At 38.8% G+C, this 22,262-nt stretch overlaps 1 protein-coding gene across 9 annotated transcripts in view; it reads right to left on the minus strand.

Annotated features, from left to right (window-relative positions):
* The window catches only part of LOC126481357 (serine/threonine-protein kinase MARK2-like), a 303,564-nt gene that overhangs the window by 45,414 nt on the left and 235,888 nt on the right, over nucleotides 1–22,262 (minus strand). For 8 of the 9 annotated variants that reach the window (XM_050105112.1, XM_050105094.1, XM_050105085.1 and 5 more), the window contains one exon: nucleotides 11,770–11,904. The exons of the other annotated variant lie outside the window; for it this stretch is intronic. In XM_050105112.1, the coding sequence (XP_049961069.1) occupies nucleotides 11,770–11,904 (135 nt within the window). The remainder of the gene's footprint in view (nucleotides 1–11,769; nucleotides 11,905–22,262) is intronic. 9 annotated transcript variants of the gene reach the window in all.

The raw sequence follows: 22,262 nt of genomic DNA on the forward strand, positions 1-22,262 counted from the left end.
GTTAGCATAGGATGGTGCCATGCGGGTGCCCACAGCCGTACTGCAGATTTGTTTGTAGGTAATGCCTTCAAAGGAGAAGTAATTGTGGGGGAGGATATAGTTGGTGATGGCAACTAGGAAGGAGGTTGTTGGTTCGGAATCCATAGGGCGTCTGGAAAGGTAGTGTTTGATAGCAATAAGACCATGGGCATTAGGAATGTTTGTGTACAGGGAGGTGGCATCAATAGTGACGAGCAGGACACCATGTGGTAAAGGGAAAGGAACCGTGGAGAGTCGGTCTAGGAAATAGTTGGTATATTTAATATAAGAGGGTAGGTTGAGGGTAATAGGTTGAAGGTGTTGGTCTATGGGAGCAGAGATTCTCTCAGCGGGGGCGCAGTAACCGGCCATAATGGGGCGTCCTGGATGGTTGGGTTTATGAACTTTAGGAAGTATGTAGAAGGTGGGAGTGTGGGGAGTGGTAGGGGTAAGTAGAGAGATGGACTCTGGGGAGAGGTTCTGGGATGGGTCCAAGGATGTGAATAGTGACTGGACATCCTGCTGGATTGCTGGAATGGGATCACCGTGGCATGGTTTGCAGGTGGAAGTATCTGACAGCTGACAGTCTTTCTGCCATGTAATCCTTGCGGTTCAAAACAACGGTGGTGGAGCCTTTGTATGCAGGTAGGATTATAAGATCGGGATCAGTTTTAAGATGGTGGACTGCAGTTCTTTCTGCGGATGTAAGGTTAGAATGCATGTTGAGGGATTTCGAGAATGATGGTGAGGAAAGGTTCGAGGATAAGAAATTTTGGAAAGTTAACGGGACGGTTTGGAGGCAGTGGGGGTGGATCACGGTTGGATGGAGGAATGAACTGAGTTAGGCAAGGTTCAATATTGGTCTTTGGTTGAGTCTGATCGGTCGGGTTGGTGGTGAAAAAGTGTTTCCACTGTAGGGACCGGGAGAAGGAGAGAAGGTCTTTAACGAGTCCTGCGTGGTTGAATTTGGGAGTGTGGTAAAAGGTGAGGCCTCTGGAAAGGACTGATATTTCTGTGGGACTAAGGCTTCTGGAGGAAAGGTTCACGACTGTGTTGTGGTTCTGTTTAGGTTTTGGGTTCTGTGTGGTGGTGGGAGGGAGTTTTGGAAGGTGGGGTAAGTGTAGTACGTCTGTGAGACAGGGTTTGTCAGCTATGAGGGGGTGTGCGGGAGGTTTGGAGGTTGTTTCAGAAGTAGTGGACAGTGGTGCTCCAAGGCAGGAGTAGGAAGTGAGCAGGATGGAGAGCTTTTTGAGGTGGCGTTGTGCATGTTGCTCAAGTTCCTGCAGGGCAAGAGTTTTAATGTGTGTTATGGGTTCCAGGAATTTGGGATTACACAGCAGGAGAATTTTGTGGATAGAGAGAAGGTACCGCAAGGAGGATTGGGCTTGGTTGATATGGTTTTGTAGGACTATGTTGGTGAGGGCTAAGGATTGGCAGAATCTGAACAGGTGGAGATCATTGTGGAAGGAGGGGTGGCAGCAGAGGTGGGTAATTTGATGGTAAGGCCATTAGCGGGGATTTCATGAACCAAGCAACAACACAGGAACAGTACGTGAGACTGAGATCTTGCTAGGGATAACAAAACTTTTCTGTATTGACACAGATGGAAGAAGCAAGGATCCATGGTAGTGCAAAAATGCAAAAAATTATGAAGAGAAAGTAGAATAACGTCCAAAAAATTTACATAATAGACATGCCAAGCAGCTGCCCCTAGCACACACAAAATTGTCTGGGATCTTGGTACTGTTTCACAATTTCAAAGAACCGAACCTAACCTAACCTAACCATGTTAAGGAATACACGGAAATGAAACTTTTTCTGATATCCCATAACACATTTTTTGTTTCCCAGGCTATGTTAGGTTTGTCAGCTACTGTTTAATAACAACACTTGTCCATAGTTTGTATCTTATCTGTCACCCTCACCTATGTAATGTACAAAATATTCACTTAAATTTTGACCAAAAACACACAAAATGCATTTTAAAATAGTAATGGACAGCTGGATTACGAATAATTTTAGGAGTGACTATTCATCAAACAGTTGAGGTGTTGAGTCATCAATAGGTAAATAAACTAGACCGAGTACGCTGCAAGCTTCTGGAAGTCCAAGAAAGCTTAGAGAAAAACACACGCACACACACACACACACACACACACACACACACACACACACACACCAGCATAGTTGCAGTGTCCCAGCCAACTACATTAGCCAGCACTGTAGCCAACTGGCATTAGGGTATGTGTCAGATGGAGAGGGTGAGGGAACAAAGGTGGCAGGGAGTGGAAAGGAAACTTGACTATGAATGGGACAGAATGTTGGGGAAATTGGATGCTCATGCAGAGGGAGAGGGAGGAGGAGAGGCAGCATGCCCACAGAATAAGAATACAGTGCCAAATAGCTCACTGCTACAGCAGGCAGCAGAAATTACTGTAAAGCTGGTATATGATCTGACTGCTTTCAAAAGTGACCCTGCCTCTGATAGGTTAAACCCACAACAAGATTGGAATAGGATGGGAGGACATATTGGAAAGATTGGCAGGAAATTGTAAGTAGGTGTAATATAAGAAGGGAGTAGGATTCATGTAGTTTGAATGGTAGCAACATTCTCTGTTTTGTTCATGTGACCATTGATGTGTCTACTGCATTTTAATCAGGCAAAACAAAGCAATTATTGTGGATTACTGATGTCTGGAATTTACAGAGCTTGAGAAAGTTTTTGATTTAGTTTCAACTACATCTGCATGAACCTCCATTGAGTAACAAGAATTTTATGCAACTGACATTCGTATACTGAAATACATTTTAATGCTATTACTTCAAACAGGACATCATCAGGACTTTGAAAAATTAAGAACTGAAATAGGAGTCAGGCACAGACATTTCATATTAATGAAATAGTTCCCAAAAGTTCTAGAAGTAGTTTCCAGACCTTTAGTCCCGAGTAATCGAATATGGGTTAATGCTAAATATTTGCACAACTATTTTGGTTATGACATTGTACTGCTTACTTCTGGTGAAGATGGGCTTTAACAATGAACAGGAGACAGAAATGGAGCAAGTTAAGTATGAGAGTTTACTTAACAAATCAAATATTATATGACTGAAATAAATTACAACAAATGCACCGAAAAGAAAATAATACAAATTAAGAACAGTGATTATTATTATTATTTTAGTTGAGGGGTACTCAAAATCATGGGTCACTAGTGTCCTGACGAAGGCTGTCTCCAGATGTGGAGCAGTTTATAAGGCATTGAAGTCTGCCTACCTTTCCCACCATTTCAGGAATGAGGCTTGACAGTTCACAAAATCTCAACACCTTTGTAACACTGGAATCGGTATCGGCAAGGATGGTGGACAGATCTCCATCGAGACTAAGGGCTGCCATGATATCAGTATATAGGATGAGTTACTAACTATTGCCACGTAGAATAGCTCTGAAAGTAAGATAGTAGCTGAAAAGTTTGTGGGACAAAAGTTGCATGGGACAACGGGAGCCATAACATGAATTTGGTTTTTTGTTGCTAGGTGGGGTCATGTCAGAGATGCGAAGATCAACTTTGTTTTTTTTTTTTTTTTTTTTTTTTTAAAGGGGTGCTACAGTTTGGTACTTATTTTCTGGTAGCAACTATCGAGACGAATCCAATGATGTATAACAGTAAGGACTTTGAAGATCAACGAAGCTTGTAAAGGTGGCATGAACGCCCATTTACAGGTGTCTGAAGTGATGACCATTGGTATCAATGCTGTGCTGCAATCTTCTTATCATGGATTGAGTGGTATTCCTTATGACATCGCTGTGATGTGGTATGTGCAACTTATCGAAGCACAATGTTTGACAATTCTCTCTTACTTATCTTCACGTGTAGTTGGAACGTCTTTGTAACAATGTCTTTTACGAATCCCCACAACGAGGAGGGCAGGGGTCAATCTGGCGAACGAATTGGCTATGACACATCTCATCCACGTCCAATCCAATAATTTGGGAATTGTCTCTGCAACTCATTTCTAGCCATCAGCAAAAAATGTGCCGGACATCCATTGTGTTGATACCACATTCTGTTCCTTGTTCCTAAAGGTATTTCTTCCTATAACAGTCCTAATGTTTCTTGCAGGAATGTGGTGTACTTCCTACCATTAAGATTTTCTTAGATGAAATAGGGGCCTTTAATTCTGTCCCCCAGAATCCCACATCATACTTTTCACCGACCATGGTTTTGGTGTGCAACTCACCGCAGCCAATGTGGATTTTCAGTTGCCCAATAATGCATTTCCAGGGTTTGAGAATGTAGCCTCATCAGTAAATAAAATCAAATTAATAAATGTGTCATCCCTATGAATCTGAAGTTGAGCTCATTGGCAGAATTCATTGCGATGCATACAATCCGTACCAGTTAGTTCTTGGGGGAGACTGATATGGTAAGGATGATATTTATGGCGATGCAGAACACAAACAACGGTGCTCTGGCTCATGCCAGATTCCCTTGTGATTTGACGCGAACTGACACAAGGATCTCAAACCACAGTGGTAAAAGTCCCAATTTCCATTTCTTCATTAGTAACTTTCCTTTGCCGGATATGTTTCTGATGCGTTGAAGATACAGTAGTTTTCAATTTATCATACACATATTTAAATGTACGACGTGTAGGGTGAGTATGTTGAGGATATCATTCAGCATTTAAGTCTCTAGCTCTCACTGAATTTCGTTGGCATTTTCCATAAATGAGAAGTATACTGACTAGTTCTTCAAAGGAATACATCATTCACATTCGCTTGATTTGACGATACTAGTCTTACCATTACAATTAGTGTTGCATTGCGAAACCATCGAATGGCGTTTACATGTCAATGGCATGTTAGATGGATATGCCATATTCAGCGAATATTTACTATTTGTATGCTATACAAGAGAGAGTTGTCAGAGCATGTGCTTCGATAAGTGCTGAAGTGATAATGAATACCACTCAACCCATGACAAGAAGATTGCAGCAGGCATTGATACCAATGGTCATCACTTCGAACACCTTCTGTAAATGGACATTCATGCCACATTTTTGACCTTCAAAGACTTACTGTTACACATCGATGGATTTGTCTCAATAGCCGCTATCAGAAAATGAGTACCCAACTATAGCATCCCATTTAAAAAGAAGAAGAAGAAGTTGATCTTCATATCTCTGACGCGACCCCACCTAGCAACAGAAAACCAATTTCATATTATGGCCGCTGTTGTCCCGTGCAACTTCTGTCCCACGAATTTTCATGCTGCTATCATATTTTTGGAGTTATTCTAGGTGGCAATAGTTAGTGACTCAACCTGTATAACACACAGATTGCCAAAATAGGCTGAACTGAAAGTAGCACACCACACATCTCACAGAGTGGTGTAGGTCTGAAACAAACATGACAGTGAAGAAACAATGACAGACAGGAAAAAATTAGTTTCCTCAAAGGAAAACAAAATCTTGGCAAAAAATTGCCCATCTCCTTGTATGCTGACGGATCCACCTCTTGTGACAACTACTGGTCAATTCCACGTTACAGAGGACTGTACATACTTTTTATCAGACAGTGTACAAAAAGTAAGATCATTGCTGTTTATCTACATTTTCATCATTTGTTATTAGTGGCCAATGTTCATTAAAATCTGGACTGGTGCTGTCCAGACTTTTTTCCTATTTTGTGATGACATCATTATTCAGAACAAAGATTTTTCCATGCATTTTGTCAGGACTACAAGATAGATGTGGTTAAAGTAACGTGTATGCTAAGTAAAATGTACACTTCCTTATTTCACATTATTACAATGTGTTGTAGCGTTAAGACTCGCAGAATACACAACTGTTTGAAATGAGGTGGTTAGAGAGTCTAGCCAAATTTCATGGCAAGCTCAGAGCTCATAAGGCTAGCTTGGACACTTATTGTAATGAGAGCAGGGAACTGTAGTTCAACAGAAATTTCAGTGTTTCATTCAGCATCAGCCTGAAACAATCAGTCAATGGTTTATTCAGACTCCCAGCGATCTGCAAGAATTATATCTGCCTCTTCCAAAACACTGTGCAAATGTTTTTTTCTTTCTTTTTTTTTTAAAGTGGGAATGGGCATTTTACACACTTAGTACAGTCAACTTTAAAACTGAATAGTGCATTATGTGCCATACTTAATGAGTATCACTCAGAAAATTTTCCATCTCTTCATCTCGCTTTGGAAGACTACACTTAACAGTTGCTAATTACGTGTCAAAAAACTTCAGGACACCAGAAGAATGATACAACCACAACATGTGTGATATATATATGGCTCAGGTATTTATACAAGACAAAAAAGGAGGAGCTTCATGAACTTGAATTGTATTAAGTAAATAATCAGCTACTTATTTCAACCGTGATGGAGAATCATCATCTGGGGTAGTCACTAATCTACAAAATAAATCTCAGTCTTACCATTATATAATCTATCTGATACCTTTTAGTATCTCCAGGATTCTTCCATGTATACAACCTTCTTTTATGATTCTTGAACCAAATGTTAGCTATGATTAACTTACGCTCCGTGCAAAATTCTACCAGGCGGCTTCCTCTTTCATTTCTTAGCCCCAATCCATATTCACCTACTACATTTCCTTCTCTCCCTTTTCCTACTACCGAATTCCAGTCACCCATGACTATTGAATTTTCGTCACCCTTCACTATCTGAATAATTTCTTTTATTTCATCATACATTTCTTCAATTTCTTCGTCATCTGCAGAGCTAGTTGGCATATAAACTTGTATTACTGTAGTAGGCGTGGGCTTCGTATCTATCTTTGCCACAATAATGCGTTCACTATGCTGTTGTTACAATTAAACTACAGTGATGAGGCATCCATTATTACTGAAATCTACCACAGCAGAAGGATTTAAGAGATTCAGGAGAGTTCATTAACACTTTTTCATTTCAGCATTTTGTACTCAGTACAGCTGAAATAATTTTTAAGAGTTTTTATCTTTCCTCCCTCCACATGAGAGACAGTGCTTAATAATTTGATTTGGAGGTAGTACTGGTTTCCTCCTGATCAAATCTAAATAATTAAAAAACTCAAATTATTCTATTTTCTCAGTTTCTTCAAAAATGTGAGAGCCACTGTACCTCTGCAGAAAAGCCATCCCTTATGTTTCTATTATAAAGAAACAGACATACTTATAGAGTAACAGTCAACAACAGTCTTGTGATTTTATGATTAAAATCCTGGCTAGTATGACTGTCAACACTGCATTTTTCGCACACGCGAGTGTGTGTGTGTGTGTGTGTGTGTGTGTGTGTGTGTGTGTGTGGGCGCGCGCGCACACACACACAAGAAGGAAACTGTAACAGCAGAATGGAACTCACTGACTGAGTATTACTGGATGCCATCTGAATAACGAGACCATCATGGACATTTCAACCCTGCCGAGGTCGATTGCTGGTGATGTGATTGCGAAGCGAAAACACGAACAAAGGCCATGCAGACCTCATGTACATGTACAGACAAATAGGGACTGGTCAGTATTGCAGTGGGTAGCTGTAAAAGACAGCATGAAATCAGTAGAAGGGATCACTCGTGAGCTCCAAAGTTCTTCCAGCAGTCTAGTTAACACATTTTCCATGTTTAGGTAGTTTAAAAGAACAGAATATAATTGTCAAACAGGTCCTTATATGCCACATATTTCGGTAGCAAATGCTAAATGAGACTTAAGGTTGTGTAAAAAGCAACACCACTGGACAGTGGACGATTGAAAACTAGTAATTTGGAGCGGTGAATCGTTCTATATCCTGTGGCATCCACTGGAAGGGTTTGGTTTTGGTCGTTGCATGGATAACATTAACTGCTGTTATCAGTAAGCCCATCAGTGAAATGGTTAGGGTTTGATGTCCCTATTTTGCTTAAGAAAACACTACCTGCAGAAGGACATGAACAAATTTTACATCACTGTGTACTGCATCCAGCAGAGAAACAGTATGGAGATAACGCTTCATTGTGTCAACATGACAATGCACTTTGTCACAAAGCAGTAGCTGCGAGGCAATATTTGTGGACAATAACATTCCTGCAAATGGACTTGCCTGCCTGTGCTCCTGACCTAAATCCAATGGAACACCTCTGGGCTGTTGAAATCATTGCTGATCCCAGCATCAAACATTACTACCTTCTGTGGTTTTGACTCCTGTAAAAGAATGGGCTGCCATTCCTCCACAGATATTCAGACACCTCACTGAATGTGTCCCCAGCAGAGTTCATGGTGAAAGTTACACACACCTTCATTAATAGGTGTCCAGATACTTTTAATCAGATAGTGCAGCATTTGCTGTTTACCGCAGACACCCCCCCCCCCCCCCCCCCCAATGAAATTAAGTAGGCTACAATGAATTTCTTATGAAATAAACCTCACTAGAAAAAGTTATTGGACTGCTTCATAAAAACACCACCGTATTCTTTGATTAATGATCCGCAGTTAGTTGTATAACTAGAAACAACACTTTTGAAGCACACCATACTGTGCAATACACAATCTAAGAGACTCAGAAACACTTAATATTAGAGTGAGTACGGAGTTTGAGTAAAACATCAAATCTTTCACGTGTAGTGCATATGTTGAATATTTTGACAAAATACACACACTTTTCATAAATCAATGAACTGTGGTGGCTACAGGACTTACGTCCTGACATTTATACATTTGGTAATGAAGAGCCTGCAGTATCAAGTACCGATAAAAAGCATAACTGCATGATAGAATAACGTAGACAAAAAGTGAATAATGACAAGCAATAGAATATTTTTTTCATAAAAAATCAGGTAATGATGAATTCTAAGTGTCCCACTTAACATTATATAGGACAGCAGGTTTCAGTAGTCAAACAAACACCATTGTGGTCTTATTTCATGCAATAATACAAACAAAACTACCATTTAGGGTGCTAAAGCACTCATTATTTAATAAAAAAATTAAAATAAAAAACCAGCAACTGTGAGAAAGAATAAACAAAATATCCTACTATAGCACAGCTCCTGACACTTCTGTGACAAATTTGAAGACTAACATTCTTTTGTATCTAGCAATTTAAAAATATTGGGTCTTAATAGTGTTTTCTCTGGCCAGTAAGGGGCTAACAATATTTTCACAAACGTTAAAATTACATCTGAAGTGGAATTTAACTTCACAATTAATGGATTGGTGGAAATATTAATTCCATGTCCAATTAATCAGGGGAAAAAAGAAGACAAAGGCTAACATGTAACACATTTACAAAGAACTGTGCTAATAAATTTGTTATTAGAACACAAAAGTATCCATTAGGTCTGCCTATTTTACTTGTTTGTATTTTTGGGCCATCAGTTTTGGTCTGGGAGGAATTATGATGTGTAACTGAAGAGTAACAGGTAAGCAAGTTCTCTGTTTATACAATATTGTTGTTGTTGTTGTTGTTGTTGTTGTGGTCTTCAGTCCTGGTTTGATGCAGCTCTCCATGCTACTCTATCCTGTGCAAGCTTTTTCATCTCCCAGTACCTACTGCAACCTACATCCTTCTGAATCTGCTTAGTGTATTCATCTCTTGGTCTCCCTCTACGATTTTTACCCTCCAATACTAAATTGGTGATCCCTTGATGCCTCAGAACATGTCCCACCAACCGATCCCTTCTTCTGGTCAAGTTGTGCCACAAACTTCTCTTCTCCCCAATCCTATTCAATACCTCCTCATTAGTTATGTGATCTACCCATCTAATCTTCAGCATTCTTCTGTAGCACCACATTTCAAAAGCTTCTATTCTCTTCCTGTCCAAACTATTTATTGTCCATGTTTCAATTCCATACATGGCTACACTCCATACAAATACTTTCAGAAACGACTTCCTGAGACTTAAATCTATACTCGATGTTAACAAATTTCTCTTCTTCAGAAATGCTTTCCTTGCCATTGCCAGTCTACATTTTATATCCTTTCTACTTCGACCATCATCAGTTATTTTGCTCCCCAAATAGCAAAACTCCTTTACTACTTTAAGTGTCTTATTTCCTAATCTAATTCCCTCAGCATCACCCGACTTAATTAGACTACATTCCATTATCATTGTTTTGCTTTTGTTGATGTTCATCTTATATCCTCCTTTCAAGACACTGTCCATTCCATTCAACTGCTCTTTTAAGTCCTTTGCTGTCTCTGACAGAATTACAATGTCATCGGCGAACCTCAAAGTTTTTATTTTTTCTCCATGGATTTTAATACCTACTCCGAATTTTTCTTTTGTTTCCTTTACTGCTTGGCTCAATATACAGATTGAACAACATCGGGGAGAGGCTACAACCCTGTCTTACTCCCTTCCCAACCACTGCTTCCCTTTCACGTCCCTCGACTCTTATAACTGCCATCTGGTTTTCTGTACAAATTGTAAATAGCCTTTCGCTCCCTGTATTTTACCCCTGCCACCTTTAGAATTTGAAAGAGAGTATTCCAGTCAACATTGTCAAAAGCTTTCTCGAAGTCGTAAGGTCAGTATTGCCTCACGTGTTCCAGTGTTTCTACGGAATCCAAACTGATCTTCCCCGAGGTTGGCTTCTACTAGTTTTTCCATACAATATTACACTTTAAAAAATTGAGTTCTTGGTTTTGTTATGGAAGGCACAACTTTCCTTCTGCAATATGTCAACAACTTGCCTCGTTTAGTAGGAGTCCACTACGGAAGTAATCAAAATATGGAAGGAAAATTAACTTGACTGCAAACTCTGAAATTTGGACATTAATTTTTTACTTAATGAATGTAAACAGGTCACACAAGATTTTTTATGGTAAACACAACTATTGATCACTATCGCATAACTGGACAAAACTCTTGAGAAAATTGTGAGCAAAAGAAACAAGCACACTAACTATATGAAACACTGCTATAAGAGAACTACCTACAATTTATATAAAACTCTGAAGTGTTGCATACTTCTCTCTCTACAACATGATAATTTTATATACTACAGTGTTGTACATAAAATTTATCTTGAGTTATTACATATTGGTATTAGAGGGGAGAGAGGGGAGGGGGGGAGAGGGAGGGGGGGAGAGGGAGGGAGGGAGAAACCCTCCAGGCAGCTTGCCAATAGAGAATGTATATTTAAAGAGCAATATTAATTAAATATTTGATCAAAATGTGAACTGTGGTTGTCACTCTCATTCTTTAAAGTGGCAAAATGTAAAATTTTTTATCATGAGTTTAATCGTCTCTGTACCTAGCAAAAACATTGTTAAGTACATAGTCAAGTTCTCATGCAATGAAATAACATTTCAGCACATCAGTATCAATAAGTAGGAGTTAGTACCTACAACAAGTTTAATACAAACATGCAATGGTCAGCACATACAAATATTAAAACTAAACAACACAAAGCAACATGGAAATTTCACAATATATAGCAGTAAGACAAGCATTCAGTAACAGGAAAAGCACAGCATGTATGAAAGAAAAGCAAGGGAAAAATTAATGCTAACTTAACAGGAAGTAGGATTGGGATGTATGCAAGCAACATTGTCAACTACTATCACCAGACTATTTTTGAAACACCACAAAAAGTTTTAGGTAAGAAGAAAATAAGCTGCTCATCAACTGAAAGCAGAGATGGCATTAGCTACCTAAGTATCTGTAGTTTGGCTAAGTTTCTGAAACACTTTCTCTTTAAGCTTGCCTGGAAGGATAGTAACTATAGAAAGGAACTGGGACTGAGCAGACAGCATACTACCTTTGCCTGAGAGGATCTATAGGGGTTTCTAAGGTCGCATGTTCGGCCCTGCCAGATGTTGAGATGGACGCAGACTTGATATGGCCCTTGGCCGATCGAACAGCTACCGGCAAGCTGTCTCCTGCCCCCAACGTGCTGTACAACACAAATAACCACTGCACTATTCGCTTTTGTAGCAAATTACTGATTTAGCTGCACACGGCATGTCATGGTGTAGGACAGAAAGATAGGCGTGTGGTGCTTAAAAATGAGAATAAGCTAAAATTGCAAGACTTGCAGCCAAGCAAAGTAACACATTACAAATGCAGAATTAGTAAGAACAGAATGAATTATGTTTATAACATAAAAATTGAGGAAATAAAGAGCTTTCAATAAATTATTGCTTGCATACATGTCCATGTTTCTGTCCTTCATGGAAAATGAATTTATCTTTATGTGCTGTTTAGTAATTATTTAAATGAAATTTATTAGTAGAACATATGAGCAATCATTAGCTGTTAGATAAAAACAACAAGAATGAACTTAATTTTTAAAAAGCAAATTAGAAGTGAGTAAATAATTATATCAACAATGAAACATAGTTAGCAAAAGAAGAGTTGTGTGCTTCTGACAATGCTGTCATGAAGCAACAGGCCAACTTCAAATGAACTGCCACATTCAAACATAATGTGAAATAAACAAACAGTATAATCCTCATTTTCCACAAAATGTCTCTTCATAATTGTTCCACACCATGTTATACTTTAGTGTAACTGTAGTTCATTTACAACTCTAATAATGTCTCTCTCTCTCTCTCTCTCTCTCTCTCTCTCTCTCTCTCTCTCTCACACACACACACACACACACACACACACACACACACACACACACACACACTTGCTAGTACTTATTTGTCCAGTTCTAAACTTATTTTACTTGTGCATTTGAACTCCCAAATTTTGATGTAATTTCTTAAATCTAACATGCTCAACTATAACACAGTGAGCTGCAACTTTCTGTAATTTGCACTAGCACAAGTCAGTATTTCTTTGACTTTCTGAGAACAGTATCAAAAAGTTCTTACACTGCCTAACGTAAGTGCTCCATATGAACTTTAGCATCATGGCCATATAAAATGTTAACTACGATTACAATTAATCTTTCAAATGAAGCAGTGGTCTCTAACCACATGATACACCAACCAGCTTGCTAATTGTTGCACCAAAATATATTTTTGTTTCCATGGCACTAAGGCAGTTTGCAGTTAAATGCAATTTTACCCAATCAACTGATACAATGGAGGAATTATTGTGATTATACATGAAACACATTTAATTATGATATGATGGTTATAATGTGTAAATGATGTTATGGAAGAAGGACAAACACAGTAGGAAAGCCACGGCAAATAAGACTTCACAAATGTGAAGTGCATCAAACACAGTATCTAAATGTCAATTATTTTACTCTTTAAAATATATGACTATAGTCATTGAATGAAATATACTAAACGCAGAGAATCATTTTTTACAATACAAATTTGTGTGAAGGCCACAGAAAAAGAATTGCAAATACTTTAGGAGTAAAGGAGATCACTCCCCAAAAAGCAGAAGTGTTGAATCATTGACAGGTAAACACAAAAAATAAAGCTTTTGGAGTAATTCTTCGAGACAGATCTCACGCACACGCACAAGCCGACCTATGCCCCTGCGTGGCACTGGCAGAACTAACGATGCAGGTGGGCAGGTTGGAATGGGGTTTGTGTCAGTTGGGGTGGGGTTTGTGCTGGTTGGGGTGGGTAAAGGGGGACAGAGTCAGAAGGGTTGGCAGTGGATGATTAGTAGCTTGGAGGAAGGCAGAGGATTTGCCAGTTAGGAGTGAAGGCAGGAAGAGGTAGCAGAAGCACAGTGCAAAGCTGTTGGAGCCAGTGAGGAGCAGTGCATGCTGAAGGTGACATTGAGACACAAATTGGGAGGGTCAAACTCAGCTTGGGTTACTGGCGATTGAGGCCAGGATGATTATCGGAGTGAAGGAGGCTTTGCAAGGGTGACTCCCATCTGCATAGTTCAGAGAAGCTGGACGTGGAGGGCAGGACACAGACAACTCGAGTTGTGAAACAGACACTGAAACTGAGCATGTTATGCTTAGCTGCATGTTGTGGCACCATGTGGCTAACTCGGTTCTAAGCAACAGTTTGGCAGCAGCCATTCGCTGTGGTGGACAGCTGGTTGGTACATACACTGACAGAACTTTGGTTGCCTATCACCACACAGTGAAATGAGGGGCATCCTATCCGCGATGCTTCCCACCCTTCGAAAGTGGTGTGCCATCACCCACCCAACCTTAAAAACATTCTAGTCGACCCCTATGACACTATCACTCCTAGCCCTTTGTCACAGGGATCATACCTCTGTGGAAACCACAGGTGCAACACCCAACCATCCACTGACCAAGCACTTCCTACTCCAGTCCTGTCACAGACTTATCATACCCCATCAGTGGCAGGGCCACCTGTGAAAGCAGCCATGTAATATATCAACTCTCCAGCAAACACTGCAGAGCTTTTTGTCAGTATGACTATCAACCAGCTGTACACGAGACAAACTGTTGCCGTGAACAGTGTTGACCACCTGGTGGCACATCATGTAGCCAAGTGTAACATGCCCAATTTAAGTGGCTGATCCACAACCGGGGCATCTGGATCCTTCCCTTGACCACCAACTTCTCTAAACTACGCAGATGGTAGTCATCCTTGCAATAAATCCCTCGCTATCATAACCAACCTGGCCTTAATTTCCCGTAGCCCACTATCTCCATGCCTTCCACCCAACAGTTTCCCCTTCCTCCGTTCTGTCACTCTCTCCCAATTCACATCCCCATGTCAACACTAGTGTGCGCTGCTCCACACTGGCTCTGACAACCTCGCGTCAGATGCCTAGCCTGTACACCTGCCACCCCTCCCTCCCACATCCCAACAACCCCTCCTCTCAAAACCTGTCCACCTGCCGAAATGGAGCAGTAGCACTGTTTGCCCTGCTGGCAGCATGTAGTGGCAGTGCACACGTGCATGCACGGTTGTGAGATCTAGCTCAAAAAAGTATTACTCTTAAAGTCAACAAGTTTTCTTTCTTTTTTGTGTGTGCCTGATGATGTTTCTGCTTTTTGATGAGTGATCTCCTTTACTCTTAAAGTATTTACACTCTGCCAGAACAAAAGTAAAGTGATTGGCAATGACGGTTTCCTGCCAGAATGTACTTCAGCACAAATTAAAAAAAGAAAAACAAATTATTGCAATAAATGGTGGGAAGAATAGGTTCAACACTTGATGTAACACTTAATCCTTCTTGAAAGGGAATAATTTCATTCTTTAACGTTAGTAGTTATTTTAAATATAAGTTGAATGCTAAGGCTGCCTCTGCAAAATAGTTTTATTTGTTCCCCCATAAACAAAGCAATCCATACCTTGTAGTAGTGAACCTTAACATTTGATATATTGCGACATTGCAAATACATAGATAACTTGTAAGGAGTTTTCTATCTCTGATGGTTTAACGTATCAATAGTGTACTCCTTACTTATAGTGGGCTTGTGGAACTCTCTAAGCTGAGCACACCTTTTTTTGTGGAGGGAATGTTGCCTTGCTGTACAATGGTAACAATGCCCCAAAATGGCAGTGGTCACATACCATCCCTGTGTGGGCTCACAGAGTTGTTGGGCTTCAGCATGGAGCAGTCACATTATGGACAAATAGTACGAAGAATTTGCTAGAAAGTGTAATTAAGAGTTAAAAGTGTTAATCAGTAATTTCCTGGAAGGGTGTGTGGAATTAGTTATGAGATTTATGGCTGAATCTGCATTGTGTGTGTCTTTGAATCAGTAATTTTCATGGAGGAACATACTGACAACAGAACATTAAATGAAAAGGCTTCTGTGATCAGCTAATGTTAACTGATGTGGAAGTGCGACGTAACTATGGTTACTTCAGTAAGGAAGTGAAGAGACCTAACAGCTGACACAAGACTTTATGAGTCGGGCATTGTTAGATTAGTGTTTTACATGCTGAAGGGACAATAAAATAAATTAATTTGTCTTGTACTGTAATTATTTCAAAGTGACATTTTCCATTTTTCAATTACACAACTTTAATATTTGGAAAATATGAGAATTATGTGTTTTAAATAGGCACGCAGTCAGGTTTAATTTGTGACGAAGCATGTTCTCTAAGTAAAGCTCCCATACTCGAGGCAGGTAGTCCCACAGCCACAATAATTAATCTAAAAAGTAAACTGAGAAGAGAAGACATTCAGAATTTTAAAAATTTGAGTATGATACAGACGTCAAGTTGATGAGATTGATGTTACATAATTTCTGAAGGAGCATGAAATGCCTCAGCCAGAAATATCAACAAGGAAATACTGATTGTTTCTAAAGTCCTATTACACACCCAAAGGTCTCTTGAGTGCCATTTTGAACTGTAGCTCCTAGTTTTATTGTTATGAGTGATCCACCATAACCGCAAATTCCACTGAACTGTGTATCTTCTGCATCAGAGCAGTGAGTACGGGTAAGTGTATTGTCACTGAATCCCTTCAACATGCACATTGTACTCTAGAGTTTTTGTACACACACAGGCATCTCTTGTGTAAACATTGCATTTCATATGACTCCAGAGGAAGTAAGTAGGTTCAGCCAAATCAGATAAAACATGCAGATCACACAATTGAATCCTTGTCAGAAATCAACCTTGATCTGAACCATTCAGATCACAGAAATAATTAGCAAAATGAGATGGTTGCTATCACAGCAGAACCATAGGTTTGCTGAATGTTCAATGGCATATTTCTTAATAACTCCACAGTCATACAAATAGTGTTTTTTCTAAAAGTCGACAAATGTTCAGTTGTTCAAAATTTGGATTTTTGTAGATACAAATCAAGCTCGTTGCCATGCATATCCTGTTGAAAACTATGAGGTTTTGCAAAGCTCTATATTTACTCTAAGAAAATTAAAGCAATGTCAGTAAATGCAAACCATGCTCTGCTTCTGAGAGACCTGATGAGAGAACAACAATGTAGGATGTCACTGTCAATTGTATAGCGAGAGAGGTTTCTGGAGAGAGTGGGTGGGGGATTTTTGGCAAGCACTTGCCATCAGAACCAACAGAAATAAGCACTTGCCATCAGAACCAATAACAGAAATAAATGAGTGGTTTACACAACAAAATGATTGCTCAGTTTGAGCCCACTTTGTCAGGGAGAAGGACCACCACATGGATGGATGGGGACGAGGTGGGAGGGGGGGGGGGGGGGGGGGGAGGGAGGGAGGGAGGGAGGGAGGGAGAGAGAGAGAGAGAGAGAGAGAGAGAGAGAGAGAGAGAGAGAGAGAGAGAGTGTGTGAGTGTGTGTGTGTGTGTGTGTTTTGATGAGGTACAGCATAAGGAAAACAACTGGTCAGACAGGGGTGTCCACAGACTGACTCTCAAAAGGAACACGGTCTAGAGAAAAAGGATCAATTAATAACAAACTACATGTTGCACAATTTCGTTCAAAAAGATCTTTGCAATAATGAGGAGGAAAACCCAAATGTGGTTTATGACTGTTTTGATAAACAACAGAATCAGCCAATAACCAAAGCTTTTCATAGATGAAGTATTCTATTCAAGACAGGTTTGGCTATACAATTTGTGCATTATGATTCATTCTTGAGCACAGAGAAAAGGATTGCTTTCTATATTTAGCTTGAAACAGAAGGTCCTAAAGGATGCTACCAAGCAACCCCTATTGCATTTTCTCTCAGATCTTGAGGCTTCCCAGTCAGAAAATGGTAGAAATAAAACTCATTTATTTTTGGGCTCCTGTACCAAGTCAAAATAATACTGTAATGAAGAGCATACTAATATCCTTCATGGAATAAAGCAGAAAACTGACTGTTTGGTGAAAGGAAGATGTTCTTTAAATGACTGAGTACTATATAGTGCTGGAACAATGTGGAATGGTTGAGATACTAAATAAAGATTATGAAGTCAAGTCCACTGCACTAGAACCTTATGATCTAAGATTCTTTCAAAATAACTGCTCACCAAGCAGAAGGTATTGTTCTCATAACAGACACTTATAATGTATGGAAAACGTGCAGAAGTATGGATATCCAGAGAGTGAGTAAAGCAACCACCTTGGAAAAGAATGTGGTCAACAAGGAAAAGAAAAAGTATGTCTTAAATCTTATGAGGCATTTTACATACCTGAAGGAGCAGAAATGTTTTATAAGGAAATTGTTGAAAATGATCAAAAGATTTCCACTTTAGTATTGCTGTAGGCAGTATTGTGTGTTGTATTTCAACAGCATTTGTAGCTATTCTGTACTTCTGCTTATCAAACTTTTATGGAAAATATGATACTAAAGTGTTATGTTATAGTACATTATTATATTTCTATATTTTATAGAACATAATTGGGTTGTAACTTTTCCTTGGGATTATGATAACGTACACACAAAATCCACTTCCTAGTATTTGTGACCACCAATAATACAGTTTCAAATTACAGTATACAAACCCACTGAACAGTGTTGTGTTCTATCTAAGATTAACTTGGTAGCTGTGCTGAGAAAGCTTTTGATATCGATCAAGGCCATCTGATTTTAATCGAAGTAGCTACTCCCATCAGTCACTGCTCATAGATATTCCATTTGTGTTGTTAGCTGTTTGTTTTAAGTAAAAGCATACTGTTTTTCTGTCGCAGTTTTACGATGGAGAATAGTATGAGCAGCAACAACAAGGCTCCTTCAAAGACAGAAGTAAAAAAATCTCAAGGAAATTGAGACTTATCAAAGAACACACATTGCACTTACACGGAATTTAAATATACCATGTCCAAACTTAATACCATCATGGAACACAACACTCAATTTTGAAAAATGCAGATATTGGTAAAAAAAGGCCAGTTGCTCAAAACGTGCGGAGCTGGAAGAAATTATGAAGAACTGGTTTCCGGCAGCATATACATCCAATATCACGGTGGGAAAAAAAAGTGCTGAAGGTGGCTAACATACCCTGAATTGAGGATTCCTCTGCGATTAACATGTGGATCAGCAGCTTTAAGAAGCACTAGAAATTGGTCTACAAAGCTATATATGGGGAAGACGATAAAGTGAATATAAAAACTGTCAGTGACACTGATATGTTAACAGAGCTTACACAACACTATGAACCAAAGGACATCTTCAAACATCAATGAAAGATCTCTCTTCTTCCCTGTTCTTTCAAGTAAAACAGTTGCCTTCAAAGGTGAAATTGTTATGGAGGGAAATATCGTTAAGTTTGCCTTACAGTAATTTTAGGCATCAGCGCTGATGGTTTTGAAAAGTTGAAACACTTTGTGACTAGCACAGTTGTAGCCCTCTGATTTGGCCATTATCCTTGCTTTTAAAATACACAGTAGAAAATCTGTTGTGCAGAAGATGTAAACTCTGTATTCATGAAATTGGAAATCATCCAGAAAAAATTCACCATCAGAAGTTAAAACAGATTAGGATTCTGGTTTTTATGGTGGAAAGTAGGTTTTTCAGTAAATAAAAAATAAAATAAAAGAATGCTACAAAAGTGCCCTTATGCCAAATCTACATAAGATTGATGGTTTCTGACTGAACAACACAACAATTAATAAGCAGCTCACAGATGTCTTATGAACTATGAGCTTGAAAGGTTATTTCCCACCATTTTCATTTTCAGAAGTCCTTTGAAAAGTATGGAATAAGAGTTTCACTGTAGCTTACTATGTACATTTATAATCAACTTTTCAATGTGAATGTACAGTAAAAGTCTACTGAAGAGCATTATTTCTTTATTATTGTTGTATATACAAGCAATGACCTGTGGTAATAGACTATGCAGCATAGCCCTGCATTCACAGGCAGACACCAGTCCCAGACAAACTATACACTCCTTTTAAGCTGAGTACAAATCAACTTAGGAAGAGTTTGTGTGTGTGTGTGTGTGTGTGTGTGTGTGTGTGTGTGTGTGTGTGTTGCTAGGTAATGATTACGCAATTGTTCAGATATGTCCGATTTCACTCAGAGTTACATATTTGATGGTATAAAAACTTTTATATACATTTCTTAATATGCACCTGAAAAACCAACACAAAATATCTTCAGATGTATTACTTTCTGCTTCACTTCCCTGTGTCACAGTTAAAAGTGCGTATGACATCTGAAAGAAGCAGACTATCTGAGAAGGTTATTAATGGATCTGCATGCAGTAACTATGGAAGAAATGTTTTTCCAACATCTTTACATGTATTCTGAACATTCTTGTTATTTTCTCCCACACACTGCTACAGCTCATAAGTCAAGTCATTCATCATACAAAAATTTTGTTCTCCAACTCATGAATTGAGTGAGAATTTATTTCAAATGGAGAGTGAAAACTTAACATGCCATTACCAAAACCACTGACATCTTCACAAAATGAAGAGATATCTAAACAGAATCTATGAACCATTGCATGCAACGAGACATTCCAAAAAATTCCTGTTTTAGCAGATGCCAAAAGAATGCACAACACATGAGTAGGCTGTTATAATGCAAAATGTTAGTAAATAATAAGGGTACAAGAAAAAACTGTCTTAAGCAACTACACACACACACACACATACACTCACATAAAGAGAGAAAAAAAGAAATGACCTATATACAAGTAGCTAAATATTTCTCCATGCTACCTTTACAATAGCTTTTTCTTTTCTTTTTTTAAAAAAATCGTCTCATTCAGCTACTGAGTGACAACCACTTAATATTCACCATAAATGACTCTGAAAATCGGTCTACTACCACAACACGAAAAAACAAGATTACTTGTATTACTATTTGTCTCGGCATTTAGTGTGAACCCTTTTCCGACCTCGAACTCTGTTCTTATGCTATGAAAATTTTTTCAAAATCAACCAATTCAGTGGCTTCTAATCCATCAAAAAAGGACTGTGTACAAGGCCTGTCAAGAAAGAAACAAGACTTAATGGTGCAAATTTGTGTATTTAGTAAATATGTTCTATGAATGGCAGTTACCTTCAAAATAAGAGCCCTTTGAGTCTACACACATCTGTATTTTATGCTGCAGAAAATACTGCAACCAGCCAAAAGTTTTTTAGAAATGATTTTATTGTACTGTTACTAGTTTTTGGCCTGAGCCCATTGTGAGACAGTAGCATTGACTTCTTGTCAAGTTTTACGTTAGTGTGCTACAATATAAAAAAGTTGTAGTGATTACACACTCTACTAATGGTTTTACATTTGTGTCCTAAAGCATTTTGTAAACTATATAATTACAAAAACTTTGTTATATTTTAGGACAAAAATGTAAAACTTGTCAAGAAATCAATACTAATGGGCTCAATCCCAAAACCAGAAACTTGCGGCTAGTTGGAGTATTTACTACAGTCTAATTTTGCTGCTACAGACCTGCTCTTTGAATTCCATGTTAAGGTGGCTTTTGTTATGATGGTACTGCTCGTCAAATGCTGGTGCCTGTGCTGAGAGATGGCGTTCCAGCTGATACGAAATAATTATCATCTGATTTTTCAAAAACTATTAGCACATCTTACAGTATTTGCTTCAGAGAAAGACTGAATTTCTTTTCATTATATGCCACAGTTCCTGCCCTGCACTCAAATTAAGTAAAACATTCCACAAAATTTTAAAGATTTTGTACAGATAAAAACGCCTTGCGTAACCTTAGTGTATTACTGATTTTAGCTTCCTTACAATGAATGAAATGTAGATAAGATATCTAAATTTCACTTAAAAGTGAGTAAGGAAGATTACCTTATTTCATTATCGAGTTATTGGGTTTTATATCAGAAGAACAGTCGTACACGATGAGCCCATTAACGTTGTCCTTGTGCATAGTGAATCACGTGGTCATAAGCCGTCAAATGATTCAAGATAGCGAAATGTTTTTTTTTTTTTTGCAAACGATGGCACATAGTGAGGCACATATGTTGTACGATAAGTACTCTAAACTTTTTCATTCACCGTGATACGGAAGTAATTCATCCGCAGTAGTGACAGGTTGGCGGCTCAGGATGCATTCTTATGTCCACAGCACTGTAGGAAAATCCAAGCAGCGTGTGTACACACGTCTACAAGACCTGAGAAACAGCGCAGGGAGACGCATAATACATGCCCACAACAGCGAAAAGGTTAACCATTATGGATAAAATATCATCTGTATTTCTACCTTCCACAACTGAAAATATTTCTGTCTGTCTTTTTCATAAAACTAAGCAGGAATTCTGCTATTCTGCCTTCTGTTAAAAGTGAAAGAACACATATGCAGCCAACTCATTCTCACGCATTGTTTACAGTCTACCAGTTTTGATGAGACCAGTCTCAGTATAGGGACATAGCTCATGATTGGGAAAAAAGTTACAGTATAACGCCACTTTTACCTTCCCGGAATTAACATTTTCCTGCAATTTACAACATTTTTTATTGGGCCCGTCAAATTTCCTATGCCC

The sequence above is a fragment of the Schistocerca serialis genome, chromosome 1, assembly GCF_023864345.2.
Source record: "Schistocerca serialis cubense isolate TAMUIC-IGC-003099 chromosome 1, iqSchSeri2.2, whole genome shotgun sequence".
In the NCBI taxonomy this organism is placed as follows: domain Eukaryota; kingdom Metazoa; phylum Arthropoda; class Insecta; order Orthoptera; family Acrididae; genus Schistocerca; species Schistocerca serialis.